A 20,428-nucleotide genomic window follows, 5' to 3' on the forward strand; every position below is an offset into this window, starting at 1 on the left:
AGGTGGGGGAGCCTTTGCAATTCATAGAGGACAGTCTACACTTGTCTTCTTACATTGTTTTCTGTGGATAGAAGAGAACATCCATTCTGCTGAAAATGGGTGAGCTTTTTAAAATACTGTGTCTGAAGCAGCAATGTATGACAGGCTTCAGCACTGCAGTATTTTCCGTTCCACAGGGTGGCACACAGTGGCACACTGCCTGTCCCTACACAGCACAGCATGCCAGAGTGCCCTAGCCTTTAAGCTTATAAGCAGCTCCAATGAAGTCAGCCATGACTCTGAAGTTAAGCATTCCTTAAGTGATCTGTTGGATTGGGTCAGAGTGCTAAGTGGGTTTTTTTAGATTGTATCTCAAACGTCTTAGCCTGAAGAGATCTACTTTATGTTCTGAAGGGAGGTGCTTACTTTTATACACTAGATTATATTAATGAGTGATACCCAGATACTCCCAGTTTCTGTATGAACAGAGGTAATAGGACCCCTCCTATCTTTCCTCAAGTTTGCTTACTCATATAACAGAGTGTGATCAAACTCTAAGGCAAGCTTGCTGTAAGGGTAGAAGAACCTTCCAGAAGATTTATTACAAGGAGATGAGGGCTTATTTCGCTTAGGAAGACTTTCCTGCCTGGAAGAGGCACCTTTCCCAGAGACAGTTTTATATGTTTTCTCCTCCTGCATTCCAGAGAAAGTCTCCCCGTTATGAGAAAAAGATAAGCCCTTCAGATATCTTTGAAAACCCCCACAGAGGGGGTGCTGGGCATGATAAAACCCTGAGCACAATAAAGGGTTGTGTCTTTCCCTAGGCCCAGTGTTTGAAATGCCATTAAGGTTAATGTTCTTAAAGTCTATTGTTCTCAACTTTGGAAATAAATTTTCCTACAATCCTTCCACTGCTTGGCATTTCAGAGGTACCTGTGTGTTATCTTTCTACACACTTGCTATGGCCTGTAGTAAAATTTTCCGTCCAATAATACTATAATCACACTGTATTGCATAATAATATTGCACTGCAATATTTGTCATATAAAGAAGCAAAATGCTTAGCACATGGATAAGAATCATTCCAATGTAGTAGCAGCTTTAGTGGAGGCTGAGCTACCTTTATTCCACAGAAAAAAAAAAGCAGAAAGTAACTCCCTTTCAGTTGCCGGGTGATGTAGCCCTATAGACATGCTAGGCAGGCACTCAGCTGCTCCCTTACATTAGGGGTCACTTGTGCCACTTAGCCTCATTCCCATGGAGGACAGGAGTCACGTGGGACTGACCAAGCACTCTCAGTTGTATTCCTCATCATATGAAATGAAAGAATATTAAAGGAGCTTGACATCCTACTTCAAAGGTCAACAAATAACTCTCCATATATAAAACAACTGACAGTGGACAATGGGCACAGCTTCACAGCTTTGGCCCTGCGCTGGCTGTACTTTAAAACAAAGTGACAGGAAATAATAAGGTTTAAATTGGTGAATTGGCTTGTGCGTACTGGGGATTAACCTGCAATACACATTGCACCCAAATTACAGAACTTCAGAGATGAGCTGCTTTAAAGCATTGTAGCACACACTCTGACTGCAATGATGCCTCATTTATGGAAATACTAGTATACCTCATTATTCTCCCACAGTCACATCATAAACTTAGATTAAAATCTTAAACTACCTTGCAATAAAATTGAGTGGTCTTAGAAGATAAATATGGCCAAAAATGATAAGCTGTGTGATAGAGAAAGTGAAATGCATCAGCTAAGATCTGGTCTAAATGTTGTATTTTTACTAATACATCAACATCAGTATTTATGAATGAAATGAAGTACAAAGAGCGAAAGGATGACTCACACATTTGTGTTTCTTAAACAAAAGAATAGGATGAAACAACTGTGCTGCTTGCATCCTTCCAAACACTCTCTATAACAACCCAGATGTGGCTTTCACAGAGAAAATGAGTGGCAGCACATAGATCTTCGTCTCACTGTACGTCTCCCGGTGACGTGAGGAACTACCGTGCAGCCACTAACATGCTCAGAGGTCACACACAGTAGGTAGTGAGTTCAGCAGCAGCAAGTAACAGAAATGACAAGATGCTCTGTAGCCTTCTAAATCTGCTGCTGTTTCCCTTTCTGGATATTCTAGTGGGGGGGGGGGGGGGCATTGCTCCAGGAAATTCAGTCTGAGTTCACATGAAATGGAGCTGGAAGTGTGACAACACAAGTGATGTAAGCTTGATGGGTTCAAGGATTCTCAGGCATAGGATTCAAAATAAATTAATCTGTATATAAATAAGGACACTTACTCTGGGAAAGATAAGGTTCAGGTGAGGGAGAGAACAGGGCAATGTAATTAATAGTTATTACACTAAAGAACTTTTATCACCAGCAAACAATATTATTAGGGTTGAAGACAGTGATTTGAGCAAATAGTTCTATTCATATGCTTTAGATGAAGTAGATCTCATCAGTCTATGTAGTGCGCTGATGAAGCTATATTCTTTGGATCTGAGAGTTCCCACTGTTTGGGTTTTCATTGACTTTTTAATATCTTCATTCACTTCTCCCACTCCCCCCTGCTAAGCAGAACATGAGGATGACATCTGACATAGCATGGTCAATTCCAAGCATTTAAAATCTGAAAGGAGCACTCGAAATACCAGAAAGATTGACTAGTATAAAAAATCAATAAGCTAAATTATTTCCAAATCAAAATAATATTCCATCTTATTTTTCTGCACGTAGGTTTCATTGTTTGAGGAGGTGCTCTGTTAACTATGGTGCCTTGAAGCTTACTCTGACCATGACAAAATAAAGATCCACTTTCACATATTGATACACTTCCAGAAGCTGAGGCATTGCAAAAGGCAACAGTGCTGTGTTAGTTCCTTGGCTGACTGCCCTTCTGTGCTCACCAAGCCTTCTTCAATCTATCCTCTCTAACTGGGTACCCTTGAGACTAACAGCACCACATTTCTAAGGGATTTTTTTCCCACTATTACCCCTCTCTTCAAAGTGCAAATTTCTCCTTAAGCAGGTGTCTCCTTCGTAAGTCAAAAGCTGAAAGCTCCAACAGCGTCTTCCTCATGATTAGGGAGATGTGGATTTCTCTCCTGCCCTCCAGAAAGACTCCATCCCTCTTTTCATTTTCAAATTATCTGTTGGTTAATGAGCAGTACCTCAGGCTGTCAATCTCTGAAGAGGCACAGTGTCACAGGGATGGAATATCTGCCTCTACGTATTTAATCACACAATGCAATTTTAATCAACATGCTAGAAAGCCCACATGAAAACAGAGGACAGATCATGCTACAGTTAAATAGTGATTTTGGTGTTGAGATAAAAAATGGATATTAATGTTCATGTTGCAAAAGAAAAGTGTACTTCACAGTACATAAATTAAATATATAAAGTTTGTTATTTTATAATACATCTGTCTGCATATTTTAGAGTATTGTTCTGTTTTATTACATTTCTGATCAAGACTAATGCTCATTAAAAAATCTAATATGACAATGAAAAATTTTATATAGAAAATTCTTGTCCTCTATTACAATTGCTATCTGCTCCACTTTTTGGAAACCACAGCAAATTAGACTTGGGCCATGGTAATCTTAATTATATCTTGAAATAGATGATGTTGGAAATATATTGAATAAACTCTTTTGGTGAGATTGCCTTTGCCTCTTAATTTAAAATCTCTGTGTTCATATTCTTGCATTATTTAAATTACAAAAGGCAGGCATCTGAAAAACGGGATGCTTTGTTGGGCAGTCATATTCATGAAAATTCATTCAATTGTGAGAGGGGTCAAAAAAACAGGGGAGAAAAAAAATGCTTGCTGATCAAAATGTAACATAAGCTGCACCATTCCATTTAAGCAGCAAAATGCATAGCTAAAAAAGTTGCATATGATCTCAAAATTGTGTTTCTATGAATTTGTCATACTTTTAGCTAGAGAGTAGTTGTAACCCAATGCTTTACCTTTTTTATTTGAATAAGACAAGAAATAGGGGCCATTTTAATAGGTGACACAAGCACTCTGCATATCAGGTGGCTGTTGTGAAGGTGACAGATGAGAACATCCCCAGATTCAACACCCTTTTTTTCCTCTGAAGTTGTATCAAAGTGAAATATTGACTCTGCACTCATCTAAAAACTTGACCAAGGTTTTATCTCATCTCATTTGGCCTATAAGAAGCATGAAACAGATCATGACACAGCAAAATGGGTCAGCTGCTACCAAGGTCACTTTTTAAGGTGACTGCTGGCATCAAAGCATCATCTGGGTGCTAAATGTCTTGCAGCATTCCCTGAGTGGGGGAACTTGCAGAGTTGCTCCAAGAAAAGTAGTCAGGACATCTGCACATTTAGTGCAGGTGATGCAACTGGCAAGTTCAGCTGTGTCACATGCAACAAGACACGATGATAAAAGGGGATTCTTGATATTAAGCACTGCCATGAGCTACATGAAGGACACTGTTTCACTCCCATGGTGTTACTGCCCCTTGATTAAGGATGTGTTCAAACAACACCTAGTGGAAGGGTCCCAGAGCAATGATGCAGAATGTGCCCAGGCCTCCCTGTGCAGCAGCCCTGTGAAGAGCCAACAAGCTGTTAGTGGGCACTTGAAGGCATGTTAGGCTGCTGGAATATGTTTCGTGAACTGCTTAATAAAAATTGTAAATTAATCATCTGTTCCAACTGAGTATGAAGTTTGCAATCTACAGGTGATATGCTGAACCACAAACCAAACTATATTCAGCAAAGCTGTCTAATCTTCTACCTCCAATGTAGAGGTTTTCATAATCTCTTCATGGAATCAACAGCGTTAGGCAATTTTGCATGTCTTCTTTTCTTTCCTCCTTTCACTGAATTGCCTTGAAAGACTGAAGTACACCTTATTATGTACTCTGTAAAAATATTTTTCTCTAACCAATCACTACCTCCTTTAACTTCTTAAGGTAATTACACTTCCAGAGACATCTGCCCGTGCCATCTTTATGATTATGTTTCCTTGAAGACATTTAGTATTCTACAATTGAAACAGCAACTGCTCTGTTTAGTCAACCCACTAACAAACTGGCAAAAGAGGTTATGGGGGAGGCCAAACCCCACAATGCCACTGAGCCTAATCAGACAAGTGAGGTTCTCAACTGTTCAACTCTTCCTTCAATCAGACTCAAAGAGACCAGCCAATGCTACTCAGATCAAAGACAAAGACATTTTGAAACTGTGGATTTCTAGGCTTTCTTCTCTAATCTCAGAGCACAGTGCTAAGCTTTAGATGAAACTACGCCTTGATCAGACTGGCTAAAGGAAAATCTTCAACACTTGCTGCTGTTCACCTTGTCATGTTAGACATCAGTGACATTCACCCTTGCAAAAAGAAAAAGCGGTCTCAGGCTCAAAATCTTTGGGTAATTAAGAGCTCTGTACTGGTGCGAGTGTGTACCGCCACGATGTGACTTGGAGCAGGTGTTGCTGTTAGTGAGGTGTCAACCTTCTCCAGACCACCAGTAAATCTAGAGCTGATGTGGCATCTCTGACTGACACTTGACTCAGATGAACTACCAGATAAGGTCAGTAGCAATCACAGCTCCACCACAACATTAAGGAATAGAGATCATTGTCATAAGGACATTTTTAGGCATAATGTGCTTGCTCCCCTGTCCTGATGACATTTTACCCGTCCTGTTTAGAAACTATTTAGATATGTTGGTATTCAAAAAGAAATTATTATATGTTGTGACACAAAATGAAAGTTCCCTTTCTCTATCTTTATATAAAAATCTGTATATTTCATTATATCTTAAAGTTTCTTACCCTTTAATAGAAATATTTAGTATTTTGTTTAAAAAACAGGCATTCATTTTAATTTTTATGAAATGAATTTTTGAAAATGTATTCCTGAAACTGAGCACCTTTAATCCTCCCTGCAATGAAATTTAGCTTTTGACTTCATAGAGGGCTTTTTATTTTATTAGACTTTCCAATTCATGAAAATATTTGGATTTGCCACAGGACAATCAGGAACCAGAAGTAAGCAGTGATTGATGCTAGCCTTGATGATGTTCTCTATTTTTTTATATTACAAAAACAACAGAAGACAGGGAAGCACAATTGCATCATGACTTTAAATTTGGGGATAAACTTTTTTTTTTTCCATTTCTAATTTTTTCCTAGGGAGAATAAAGGGAAAGAATAAAGCTAATGGCTCTATATCAGGGCCAATATGAAAAATGTAAAAATTAATTGCAAACCGATACAGAAGAGTTTTGAAAGACTTACCTAAAATGTGGACTTAAATATTTACTTAGTATATGCTTTAGCATAAGTAGCCCAAATGTTTGAGGTGTGCAACTAGAAATAGTCTGTGGAAAGACATATAAAATGTTAGTCTGTCACAGACTGACAGACATCCTTGAGTTAAAAACAGACCTGCCAAGTATACAAATATAACCAAGAGCTATAAAAAGTTTTCTTACATTCTGAGAAGGTTAAATTTTCTGTTGCAGAAGATTCCTGGAGCTCAGTAAATCTCTTTGCTCACTTTCAGAATTCTTTAGTTGGGAGAAATTCTGGACAGTGATTATAACTGAAAGCTAGTTCATCTGTCTGTAAGATATACACTCCTGATTTGCCTATTGGAGCTGCCTGTAAAGCTGATTTACAGCAATCCTTGAAGAAGAGTCTGTCAGCGCTTCATAGCATTAAAAGTGTAGAGGGTTTTCCATATTTTCTCCATTGTAGGCTGAAAAAAAAAAAGTCTTCTGTTCCCTAAAGTCATAAACATCCTACACTTCACCCAGCATTCATGAGTAAATGTTTCCTTCATCTAAGGTAATCAGCCACTGACACAAGTTCCTCATAGGGACCTGAAGACCTCCAGCATTCAATAAATGGAATCTCCTCTTCCTCCCGTGGCAGCTTTGCCCTGCAGCTCTGCACTCCACAGTACAGCGTATGGGGGCAAAAGCAAGCAGCTCAAAACACTGTGTTACTACCACCACCCAATTGAAAACAACCTCCAACCACAACTCTATTCAAAATCTACTCAAAGAGACATGCAACTAAACATAATTTCCATGGCTGAGGAGACACTGGTTATCTAAAAAAATATATTGTAAACAGTGTTTCTAAAGTTATCAAAGTCTTTGTCTAGAAAATAAATAACTACACGTAGATTTGCCTAAATAATAATACACTAGAGCAATGAAAGGCAGTGATTTGTTAACTTATCCCTGTCCAGAAAAAAGAAAGGCTGTTGAACATATGGTTCATTTTAAACATAGATGGAATTAAACATGTGCTTCAGTTCTTTTCTGAGTCAGAACTAAAAACTGAAAACCATACCTATGTATACTTTGCTATGTTACAGCAGAATCAACTACAGTGTTGCCATCATATTCTTTCATATGATTTCAATATCCTGCTTGAGCAGGGGGGTTGGATTACATGTCCTCCAGAGGTCTCTTCCAACCTCAGCCATTCTGTGATGCTGTGAATACTGTAGAGATGGAAGTATGTTAGTTATATACTTATTCATAATGTAAGCAATATAAAGCATTCTCATTGTTTAAGTAAATAGCAAAAAAATTTACCAAAAGGCAAATGTGTCATTTGGATCATTCATTTTTCTTTATTAAGCTTTGATGAAAAACAGTCCATTTGAAATATTTTCAGCAACCATTTCAATTCCAAATGCTCAACACAAAAACTTGGTATCAGAGTTCAAACATATAAAGTTACACCTCATTATAATTTAATATTTAACAAAGCTAATCATTTCTGATTTTTCATAATTAAGTTTAAAAAAATAATGTTACATTTATAAAATAAATCAGCTTTTCCCAATAAATTACAGTGGTGTTCTTATTCCAAAATGCAATATATCATACAAAATAGATAACAATGTTTTGTCAGACAAAACACTAAAGTATATCTTTCCTCCAGTACATTTTGGCAGTGTGTGAAAATATTTCATTGTATACTTGATATCTAAAGTACAGTGTGAAAAATAAATCCATTAAGCTATTATGCATATCTCTTATATAAGGCAGAGGTAGCCAACTTGGGGACTACTTTTTATTTCCAGTTAAATGTTTTTAGTCAGACCAATACTGCCACGTTTATGCAACTAACTTCATTAATCTGACCCATTAAATTCATGTAGATCCACCTTGAGTCCAACACTCTTTCTATGACAAGTACACAAAAGTGAGCCCAATCAGTAAACTTTTGGGCTGCTCAGTATCTCTCACACATGCTTTACCTCTGTGTTTCACCATAAAGTGTTGGTGGTGAACTTGTAAAAATAGCAGATTCTGGATACCCCTAAAGTTAATGGCAAAACTTCAGAACCTTATTCTGTCATAAAAACTCATGCTAAAAGGAACTTGTAAAAAGAGCAATGCCTTGATAAAAAACCAAACAGTAAACAGCAAAAAGAAAAACCATCTATAAAGCAAAAGGCAAATGTTAAGAGCCACTGCATGGACTTTACAAAAGCAACTACTTTAAAATAACAAGAAACACAGCATCTACCTGGTAGTAGTGTATTCTCATTAAAGCCTTTTGAATGTTCAGGTTAGCTCAGCATTTAATGTGTTGCATTTCCTGCCTACAAAAATGTATTTGAAGAATCATTGCAGATTGTTTGAGCAACTTTTACAAGCCAGAGGTGTAACTACACCATCTTTGGATGTTGTGATTAGTGAAGGTGTTGTTCAGCATGATCAACATCTCACCTTGCAGAAATTCTGACTCAGAATTTCTGACTCTGACTATTTTCTCTTTGCAATAGTTCAGCAAACTGCAACATTTTATTATATCTTTTTCATCCGTTTCTCTCTTACATATCTTCTGAGAAGAAAGTCTACTTTAAAGTACTAAAGAAAAATCAATGCTGTCTGGAATAAATAAAATGTGCAAAGTGGGAATTTTCTTATGATGTCAGTATTGTAGGAACAACATATCACTTAATATATTAGATTATTTTCACAAATTGTAACTGAGTATACATGCCCAAGTGAGCATGTGTCACATGGTCCACTTTGTGCAAATCCACAGAGGGTCCAAATCCAGATGAGTTGTTATAGACTTCAGACACAAAACTTAGTCAATGCTGGATCCTCCCAAACTGTAATGGGAGGAAGAGGAGGCGGGAGTTCATCACAGAAAATTGATTCATCCGAAGCTTCTGAAAACTCTTAAAAATTGAGAGGATGAATACTTTGTGGGCTAGCTGTCTTCTGGCTTGAAATACCATGGCTCAAACTAGGAACACCTGGAGCTGAACTCAGGCACATCTGCTGCTTCAATTAGTTAGCCATACCTTTCCAGACAGAGCTGCTACATTAACTACAACATCTCAGTAGGTGAAGTTTAGTGATTGCTGAAACATGCATTCACCAGCCAGATAGGTAAATAAACCCAATGGCTACACTTACACAAGTAAATCAAACAGCACAAAGTCTATACTCCACTCCTGAGGTCAAATGGCACAGTCTGTCTGTATTCCTCTCTGCTCCCTAAAGAGGGGGGCTGTATCCAAAGCACCTGGTGAAAGGTGTCCATAGACTGGCCTAATTCCCAAAGTGTGCCCATAAATTTTTGGGGAGAGTACTAGTTAGTCCTGACCAAAAAGCATACCAGTCCTTGTTTTAACTATTTAGCAATGTAAATGCTTTGGCACTCTCCAATTGACTGATATAGACATTACTGTCTATACAGATTTTAAAAAGCCCTCAAGCATATTCACCCATGGCAGGCCCTCTGACTCATACAAACAGATGATCGGGAAGGATTCAACACTTGTGTTGAAATTTTACTTGGAAGAGATGGTCCTTTCAAATTAATATTTTTTTAAATGAGTTGTGCATTTCCGTCTTTTTTTTTTTAGTTCATGTGCTTTTTTGGTAGCCTACTGGTTTACTATTAGTGGAACTTTGGCTTTTGCCTGATTAACCCACTTTTTCTTCTCGACAATTCACAGCTAAACAAGCACTAACCAGTTCTGTCACAAAAAAAAAATATATATACACATCTAAAACAATAATATTAAGACAACAACTAAAACAGGAAATAAAAACATGAATCTGTGCAGTTATAAGATCTAAAAATGATATCAACCTCTATACATATTTGTCAGACTTCAGTGTCCACAGTTACAGTTGTATGTGGCAGTCAGAACTTTTCAGATCATGAGGTGTTTAAATGAACACCCACAGCAGTGGTTGCCGAGGAAATAATTTCGTTTATCAACCTGAGATTTTAAATGTGCAAGTGTCCTATCAATTTATCTAGTGCATAAAAAGGAAGGAAGGAAGGAAGGAGGGAAGGAAGGAAGGAAGGATGGATTAAGACAGAGACAGAAACATCATCACAATGGTTTTTGTTTCAAAATAGACTGCTGTGCAATGACTGAAGCCTGATTTGCAGACATTTTGTATTCTTGCCCAGAGCCTTGAGGAGGGGAAGGTAATGGAGTTTCTGGAGTTGCTGAAAAAGAACACAGAAAGAATTTATAGTCTGGCCTACTCTGCATATGTATACTACTGCACTAAAAGGGAGTTTGGTTACATTTGACATGTTAGGGAAATAGGATATTTTAATTATCTGAATTTTTAGTTTATTAAAAATTGTGCATGTAAAAACAATTATATATCAGAATGGTGCTGAATTTTTAAAATTAGATTAAATTCAGGTCAAAGTCTCTTATTTAACACCATTTATCTACATACATTTTTAATGCACAATTATTTTAATTCAAGAATGATGATGAAATAACTCTATGAGCACTGACAGGCCACCACTCTAATTAATATTTTTAAATGAAACAGTGAAATCTTATGACAGAAGGCTAACTTGCAATTACTTACAAATCTGTTCTGTATGTACAGGAGCAGACATTGAACTTATGAGGATTGTTTGGCCAGTTAATGGATCTTGGGCTAAGTGAGGATGCATTGGGTGATGCAGATGACTGGCATCATTAGAAGTACCTGCAAAAATAACATGTGCATATATCAATTCAAAAGAGCATGTTGTTGCCAGCAACTAATACTTCAGTAATTACATTTCCACAGAGCAAATATTTTGATTGGCAATTTGAATAATTGCCTCTGGGTATTCATTAAACAATTACACCAGACTTCACCCATATTAAGCACTGTGTTTATTTTCACTGTTTTGACTGCAATAACAGTGGATTTCATGAAATATTTGTAAGGATTCTTTCATCTGTGAAGGGAATTGTAGGACGACCCAGCAGTGACTGAGAAGTACACGGCACAGTCTGTCGTAAGACTAAGTTAACAAGATGAACTGCCAAGACAAGAAAGCTTTAGCTAACAATTACACGACCCAAAGCTCAGACAGTGAGTCAGCATGGTTGATTACATCACGAATCCCTCAAGATCCCAGCATGCTAAATTCAACATAATACAACACAGTATATTTAGCAAATTGTTAGTTTACCTCCTAGTAACATCTCCTGAAGCAAACTGTCAATTTTAACAATTCCAAATAGTTTAACCAATTGTATTTGCTCAATCATTTGCCAAGTGATGCTCTGGAGTGTAGGCAGTAGAAGAAGTAGTTCTCCAAATCTTCCTCTGGAGTCGTACTGACGGTCATTAATATAATCCTCTAAACTGATTTGGACTTGGAACCGCATATTCTTAATCTTCATTGGGTTACTCAGGCCTTTTGCATCTTAAAAAATGACAAAAATTTAAAGTCAAGGCAGATTATGATTTGGAAGGAGCATCTTACTTATATTTTTCATTTGATTCTTTTCCATTCATGAACAGATTCTACATTAACAAAAATACTTCCAGTAATTCTTCCATGTGTAAAAAATTCTGAGAGATTTTTTTGTAAAAATACCTGGATCAAAAAACACAATTGCTTTCAAGCAAGCGTACTCATTGTCGTCTATTTGAATTTCCTGGAAGGGTCGAACTAATTCATCCAGAATGCGATTTGCCACTCGGCAGATCTCTACTTCAGTGCTGTTGCGATGGATTATGTAATTGTTGCCTTAGAGAAAAAGAATACCAACATGTGGATTAATATAAAGATTTTGATGTAACACACGAGATGCAGCCCACTCTCAAAAGCACATTTCAGGTTAATAATTTTTTTAAGTAATAACTCTCCTTTGCATTATACAAAAGTGTTCTTTCCAAACAGAGTACATGTGCAAATTATAGCTGTCACCCAGTAAAAAATCTGTACATGTAAACATGCCAACATGTACAGTTCCTGATTAGTCCACAGGACTGAGGTTCATGTTTGAATGCACAAGTATGGAGCAAGTAGACCTTTATCTTTACATAACAGATAAATATAATAGTGAATTGATCTTAAAATGTCTTCTTCCCCAATTAAAATAATACATCCCAAGCTGAATGAAAGATTTGTCAATACATAGGAGAAGATAAGGGGAATGCTTCTTTTTCTAACAGGTGGTCCTCTTACTCCTGATAAAATTTAGCAGCATCATAAAATTTTCAGTATAGAAACAATTTTCCCTGTTTCTTTCATTTTAAATTTCCATTTTGGAGAAGTCTGCACCATGGCATCTTAATTCACCTCCTGGAGAACACTGGCAAAGTCACAGAGCTTTCGAAAGCTACTAAAGCAGTTTTTGAAAGAAAAGCTGATGATTATGTCACAAGGGATCCATGACAAAATGACTCATAAACTTTACAGATACCAAGTACCAGAAATAAGCCTTAAAACCTCAAATCATTCTTCTTTTCATACATATGCTGATGCTCATGACACTGAATATAATTTTCTGCTTATTATTTTTTCATTTTTTACCTTATTACCTACTAATCCCAATAAAACTGCAAATATTTCTTTTTTTATTTAAGTTTGTCAGTAAAACAGCATCTAGAGAAAGAACTACATTAAGAAAGCCTTTTGTATAGCTTTTATCTTGAAAGGATTGGTGGTGAAATACCTCCAGACCAAGCCCTTCTTGTCCTTTTAATGTTATAACAGGTGTAAAAATAAATTCAAGATGATTTAGAGCTGTGAAAGGGCTGTCCCAAAGAGGGAGGAGAACAAGTATTAAAAATGTCCTTGTTCCACACCACCAGTGAAGAGACTAGTTTGAGTCCATATTCCATATAGTCTTGCCTCACATCAAAAATCCTGTCCAAGATGACCTACACACTTTCTCATAAAACAGCCCAAATGCTGCACATGTTTAATGTTCGGCAGATTACACTTCAGAGTGGCAGAGCCCTGTTTCAAACAATGCTAACAAATGCCTCATCAAGTCCCTATTTACACAGGTACACACCCTATCTGGTAACTGAGCCTCTCTGTTGCATGAACTAAGATAAGACATGCTTCCACCACGCAACAATGTCTTTTTCCCTAAGAGCTATGTTCTCTTTACCCAGTGCAGGAGCCCTTTCAAGTGACCAAGAATATGCTTCTGCAGGCATGACTCCTCACTGTGCCATGGATGCACCCATCTGCCACATGTCAGGGACAGCAGGTGAGCTGTTTACATGATGGCCATGTGGTGACTGTCAAGGCAGCAGTGAGAGGGCTCTTGGGAAAGTGAGTTGAAGGGAACAGGCTATCTGATATTCTAGCCAGTAGAGTCTTCTATGACTGTGTCTGAAGGACTCTTGAGAAAGCTCCAGATAAATGGTTTTCATGAAAACTGAAATTAGTACACGTGAAAACAGGCTGGCTGCTGCTCTCTTAAACAAAGGGGGGTTTATGATGGGGCTTTTTGTTGTTTTCTTCTGGGTTTTTTAAGGGATAAAGGTGTAGAAAGGATGCTAATGTAAGGAGACAATTGTCAGGAACTCCTTTAAGTTTTGGTTTGTAGCATCCAATATTAGCTCACCTATCCATCTGCTTTTGCTGTAACAGGCATGTGACATTACGTCATTAATAGCTATTTAACATTCAGAGAATGCATTGCTTTGATTGTGCCAGAACAGTTGTCTCACTTAAGTGATTACATGGTTGCTAATGTACATCATCATTAATAAGTAAAACAAAACCAATATTTACCTAAAAGTAAAATGTCCTTATACGCCATGGACCGTTTTGCTGCTCCAAGCAACAGGTGTTCCCCAGCATGTGCTCTTAGCAGGGCAACCTCATGAAAAGAACATCAGACTCAATAAATGATAAAGCAGTAAGTTCCAATAAGAGCAAAAGAAAAGAGGTTGCATATTACCGTGTATTAGGTACACATTTAAGACAATTAAGATTTTAATATAAAAATCTTAACACCATAAAAACAGCACTCTATAATTAAATTGTCATTCTCTGTCACTTTTAGCATTCGGTCCAGATTTTAAACATTAGGCTCTGCAAAATACTTATCAATAAATACACTATCTACTTTTATTTACTAGTGTGTATTCCCTTGCAAAGTTTTCTCTATCATTTTAAGTTGACACTAAAGACTCCAGTGGGCTGGAATGAACTGCTACAGTGAATTTGGCACTATCGGTGTTTCATTTCCCTCAACTTGAACCAAAAATTCATGTGGTACTTAAAAGAGCTTTTTCCACAACAAAGCCAGATATGATAAAACAGCCACTACTGTCAACAAAGAAGAATCCTGGTTCATACTGGGAAGGCACTTGTGCTTATTTGTTTACTATTTTGTCATCTATTTTCTTTCTTTTGGTTTTAATGTCTTCTTGAAACTTCAGCAATGGTCTCTATTTCCTCAAGGAACTCGTCTCTTGGCAAGTAATTCTAATCCAAGCCAATACTTTATGAGTAAACAGTACCTAGGTACACTTATCTGTTAAGACTTTTTTTGTTCTCAGTTAGTTTACTTAGCTGCTCTGGCCTCCTTTGTGGTTTGGAAATCAGGCTGACTCCCAGATCAGGAATAATTTGTTCAAAACCAGATGTTTTATTTCATTACTAAATGCACAATGCTCCTTAGAAATTTGCTATCACAAATGAAAAAGTGGTATTTGCTTTATCTCTCAATATCTTTGTCCCTCTTTTTCTAAGCTACTTTAAGGTTCAGGAGTTTTTCCCAACATGTACTCTTCAATCACTGTAAGGATGTTTTCAGCCTGTCCTTCTAAGATGATAATTTATTTTTTTAAATGCAGACAGAAACTTTTTAATGACGTCTTATACCTTCCCTTTTCTTTCATGCCATCTTAACAGTAAAAGCAGCAATATTTTTTTCTTTTCTTGCCCTTATGTAACCAATGCACTTAAAATTCTCCTTCTTTCACACGGACAGAGTTTTAACTTATTCCAGTACGTTGAGATTGTGCACATATATCATACTCTGTGGGTCTGCAAAGATATCATTAAACTCCTATTTTGGGGGGTCTCCTGTGGCCTGAAACATGTTCATATCCCTGAGGAAGAATATAAGAGGGAATGACTCAGTTTGAGTATCAAAACCAAGGATGAATCTAACACTTCTTGCAGGATTTTGTTAAAAACTGAGAGACTGAAGAGACAAAAAGGAGGATTTCCACAATTGCAGTCACAGAGTGATTTTCAAGATGTATCAGATTTTGGTGGACTGGAGTTGAGAGATCTCAAGCAACCAATTAACCTCCTACCCAGGCCGCTGGTGAAAGAACTGCTCACCACAATGTGGGAATATTGGTTCTGGGTGTGCCAACACAACTTACTCTGAAAGCGGGTGATATATTAGGATATATTATAGATGTGATGATAGATCAGACCTCTGTCATAAAAACCCTTGTAAATTTTCAAGGCTTGATGCTTTTTTCCTCACATTCATTATATACAATATAATTTTAGTACATTGTAATATATGAAAGATTATGTGCTATGGATTGATACCAGTACATTTGGAATTTGTTCAAGATTCTAATGGCTTTTATTTTTTTTAAGTAGAGAAGCCCTGCTTCTAATTAACATACTGCCATATTATAAGGAAAGGTGAACATGAAATAAATACTTATCAAGGTCAGAAAAAAGTTCTGCTTCCAAAAGACTACAGAAAGAACAAAATGCTTAGAGACACGCTGTTTTGCTGCTTCTTTTTGTTAATATCTTTTATGTGGTGGTGTTATTTCAAAACTTAAAAAAAAAAGAAAAGATGTGGGTCTAGCATTCAGATCTATTTGATCAGACCAAAAAAATCATGACATTCAAAGATTACAGGAGTAACAGAACAGTATAATAAAAGTTTTCTCTTTGGTGTCCTCTTATACCTGGTCATCCAGTGGTAATTCACAGAAGCCTGGAATATATTTAGCCCATTCCACCAGGACCAGAAGTTGTTGCTTCATAGATTCACAGACATCACTAACACCAGCAATTTTCTTAACGTTTATATCAGTGCTAGAACCAGGACTGGACATTGAGATCTGGCCATTACGAGAGAAAAAAATTCACCATGTTAAATTTCATATAGTTGCATTTTCACTGGTTAACAGAATATTTAAGAAAATATCACAGCAGTAAGCACGGATACTCTTGAGAAACTCCTGGACCACATGGACGATTAGTCTGCACATAAATTATAAATTTTTATTTCTCATTATTACCAGTGTGCATTGCAGTATTTAATTATTCATATCATGATACAATACCTTCTCATTCCAAAATGCTATTTTTAAATATACCAGAGACCTTATCATTCATAGAGGGGAGGTGGTTTCTTTTTTTTTTTCCTTTAAAAGGGTTGACATTTACTTCACTTCAGAAAAAAAGAAGAGCTCATAGGGGCATGCAGTAATATTAAGGGCAGAGAAAGAGAGTGATAAAGGGGTAGCATATTCTTCTAGTGAAAAGATAAGTATCATTAACTTTAGAAGGTAAAACAGGGGGGTTTTAGTGCCTGGAGGAGAACAGTTTGCAATGATGAAGCAGCAGTATAGGCAGAGGCCTGAGACATTGCAGAGGAAATGTAAAGGATATGAGTGTGCATTAGACCACCTGCAGTGAACAGTGTTCTGTGAAATAGGAAGAGAGCAATATCTTTCTGGGCCTGAAGCTGGGACAGTTTTACATAATCACTGAGCCAAATCCTGAAATTCTTAATGACTTTTCAAGAAAAGGAACAAAACCAGGCTTGCTTTTAAGCCAGGCAGGAAAGACAACTTGAGATAAAGCCAAGTCTGAGAAGGCAAGGTCAGTTTACAGCTGCTATCATACCAGGGAAGAAAAAGAAAAGAGGAAACAGAAAAGGTTAAAAAAAAGAAAAAGGAAAGAATAAAAAGAGAAAGAGAAAGAGAAAGAGAAAGAGAAAGAGAAAGAGAAAGAGAAAATAAGAAAGAAAAAGAAAGGAAAAAAAGAAAAAAAAGAAAAAGAAAAAGGAAAAGAAAAAGAAAAAGGAAAAGAAAAAAGAAAAAGAAAAGAAAAAGAAAAAGAAAAAGAAAAAGAAAAAGAAAAAGAAAAAGAAAAAGAAAAAGAAAAAGAAAAAGAAAAAGAAAAAGAAAAAGAAAAAGAAAAAGAAAAAGAAAAAGAAAAAGAAAAAGAAAAAGAAAACGAAAACGAAAACGAAAAAGAAAAAGAAAAAGAAAAAGAAAAAGAAAAAGAAAAAGAAAAAGAAAAAGAAAAAGAAAAAGAAAAAGAAAAAGAAAAAGAAAAAGAAAAAGAAAAAGAAAAAGAAAAAGAAAAAGAAAAAGAAAAAGAAAAAGAAAAAGAAAAAGAAAAAGAAAAAGAAAAAGAAAAAGAAAAAGAAAAAGAAAAAGAAAAAGAAAAAGAAAAAGAAAAAGAAAAAGAAAAAGAAAAAGATCCCTCCACTACAAACCCACTGTAATAGACATATGAAATTGACTTTCCCTTTATGTTTTATTACTAGAAGCATACTCAGGAAATGACATAGTGTGATTATCTTCCTCAGGAAAAAAAATTAAATGTTTGATCTTCCAATAGCATACCTGTACATACTTCAGGATGGTGGAAGCTATTTAGGTTGACCTCCTATCAGTTCCCCTTCATTCATATATCCATGTTAAAACCCACAGTGGGATCTGCAGTGAAATCCCATTATCCTTGGGTAGTCAAAAGGAGTTGCACTTCTGAACTAAAGCTCAGCGCTTCCTACATAATTGAGTAGTGTAAAACACCGAAAATAGCTTAGGTATTAATGTCAGTTAACCAGCTGAATATCAGTTCTCAGGGAAATTAGAGCAGCTAGACAGGTGAAAACCTCCTCAGATACATAATGCAAAGGCTATCATGAAGGAAAAAGGTTAGAGGTATTGTTTCTTTGTAGATAGAGCATTTGAGAAATCCACGCTATAATCATGAGTCCATTTCTGGCATCTCTTCTACAAAAACAAAGTTGAAAATCATTCACACTGAATATCATTCAGGTGAGAGCTATCAGAGTGATTCAGTCTAGAAAACCTTCAGCAGAGAAAGAGAGTAAAGAAACTCAACACATTTCACTGTTTTTCCAGAAGAGTAGAAGAGATCTTGATCAAGACTCAAAAGTACAAAGAAGAGACTTCTGATAGCAGGTCACACCTGAGAAAGATACCACCATGCACCAACTAGAAGATAATACAAGAACGTAAAGAAGAGGCAGATTGTTTAACTGTTAGACATACCGACTCATGAAGTTAATATGTTGTCTTTCGTTTTATATCTTTTAATCAAACCTGTGCATCTTTATAAATTAAAAATTACATTACAAACTATAAACTACATGCCAAAATTACTTGCTGAACTTCTGCTGGGGACTCATAGGAAGACTCCCATGGAGTTCATTATTAAGATTTCATCTCTTCACAAGGATATGAAGATATGGACTTTCCTATTTCCTTTTCTCTATTGATTTAACCTTCCTCTCATTTTTGGGGTGCAACACAATAGTCACTGACTTCATAGAATCATAGACCAGTGTGGGTTAGGAAGGACCTTGAAAGATGATTTCATCCAATCTTTTGTGGGAAAGTAAGCCTAGATGATGGACTCATCTAGTTCCTCAGGGATGAGGACTCCACCACATCCCTGAAAAGGTTGCTCCAGTAATTGTTTATTCTCCCCGTAAAAATTTCTTTCTTATATTGAGATGAAACCCTTCCCAGTGGAACTTGTACGTGTTAATGACTTGATGAACATGACAATTTAACACTATATCCCAATTGTTCTGAAAACCTTCAGGGACAGATGGTTTTATGCCTATGGGAGTCGAGCATGTCCCTTTCATATTTACATAATCCTGGAAGCCTCTCTTGAGTCTGTAGGTGAAAAATTGCACTTGGACAATTTCCCCCTGTAAGGGATCTTCAGGAACAAAGTAATTAATTTGCTCTATTTAATATGAAAATTTCAAAAGAGATGAATGCCACCCTCTTCCTCATTTCACAGCTGAAGGACTTGGATAATGACTTGGGACACTACCTCCTCCTCCAAGTCTCTCCTCAGGACTGAACTCATCTTACAGGCCTATTTGATTGAGAGAAAAACAAGAACTTCTAAGACTTGACTTTTCCACCATGTTAATGTAGTCTCTTGGACTTTGAGGCCAAGATTGTATCTTCATATATGCTTAACATAGTGGAACTAATTCTGTCCTACCAAATAGTACGTAGAATAAATCTACACATGTACACAAAGGTATGTTTTAGGCCAGGAATCTACTGTTTGAAAAGAACTTTGTGCCATAAACAGCTGAGGATGTGATTCTGTTTAAGACAGTTCTTATTCTTGAATTGCATATACCAGTCGGAAATGATTAACAGAGTAATACAAAAAAGCACAATAAGCAACTTCAAAAAATTACTAAGGAGGTAAAAATAGCTATATTTTTCATAGTGTATAGGTATGAAAGGTAGGAAGGTCCATTATGACCATCTAGTCTGCCCAGACATGCAATATGTGCCAAAGACATATCACCCAGTAATTCCTGCATCAATTCTTTACAGACAGTTCCAGCCTAAGAGAGATGCTGATAAAGGATGAGATTACAAAACATTTGGGGATGTATAAATCAGTCAGCATGAAATCATAAAGGTGGCAGTTAAATTCTAAGCAAGTTAGTAAGAGGTGCAAGAATGCAGAATCAATGATCATGATTTATCTGAGCTGCAGAAAAGGACTAGAGACTGTTCCATGCAGCAATTGATTGGATAGGAAAAAAAAAGAAAAAGAGAAAATGAAGTTCAGATGAGACAAAGAAAATTCAAAAGCGAGATGTGAACAGACTCTGCAGTTGGAACATTTCTGTTTGCCTTACTTATAATGTCTAAGGATATTAAAAACTGGATTTTCAAAAGAATGTAAAGAAATGAGTGTCCACACCCCTTTGAATGTAATGGCTTTGGACAATTTTTTCACTAATACTTCATGGGAAAGCTAGCTTCAAGGATAGATAGATGCCACAAGCTGCCTAAGACAGCAACTGATTTAAAAGCAGTAAGAACCATAAAGCTTTATTAAGAAAGGTGCCTAAGACATATTGTCCTGGACAAAGTAGAATTTTTTTTATTG

At 36.6% G+C, this 20,428-nt stretch overlaps 1 protein-coding gene across 2 annotated transcripts in view; it reads right to left on the reverse strand.

Annotated features, from left to right (window-relative positions):
- Positions 1-7,602: 7,602 nt before the first annotated feature.
- The window catches only part of HNF4G (hepatocyte nuclear factor 4 gamma), a 62,846-nt gene continuing 50,020 nt past the window's right edge, over positions 7,603-20,428 (reverse strand). Inside the window, exons 5-10 of one of the 2 annotated variants that reach the window (XM_064650474.1) lie at positions 16,195-16,350; positions 14,036-14,123; positions 11,876-12,028; positions 11,465-11,701; positions 10,867-10,989; positions 7,603-10,486 (exon numbers count right to left, since the gene is read on the reverse strand). In XM_064650474.1, coding sequence (XP_064506544.1) covers positions 10,368-10,486; positions 10,867-10,989; positions 11,465-11,701; positions 11,876-12,028; positions 14,036-14,123; positions 16,195-16,350 — 876 coding nt within the window. In that variant the 3' untranslated portion in view covers positions 7,603-10,367. The remainder of the gene's footprint in view (positions 10,487-10,866; positions 10,990-11,464; positions 11,702-11,875; positions 12,029-14,035; positions 14,124-16,194; positions 16,351-20,428) is intronic. The other variant, XM_064650479.1, reaches the window with a different exon arrangement.

Source organism: Pseudopipra pipra, chromosome 1, assembly GCF_036250125.1.
Source record: "Pseudopipra pipra isolate bDixPip1 chromosome 1, bDixPip1.hap1, whole genome shotgun sequence".
NCBI lineage: Eukaryota > Metazoa > Chordata > Aves > Passeriformes > Pipridae > Pseudopipra > Pseudopipra pipra.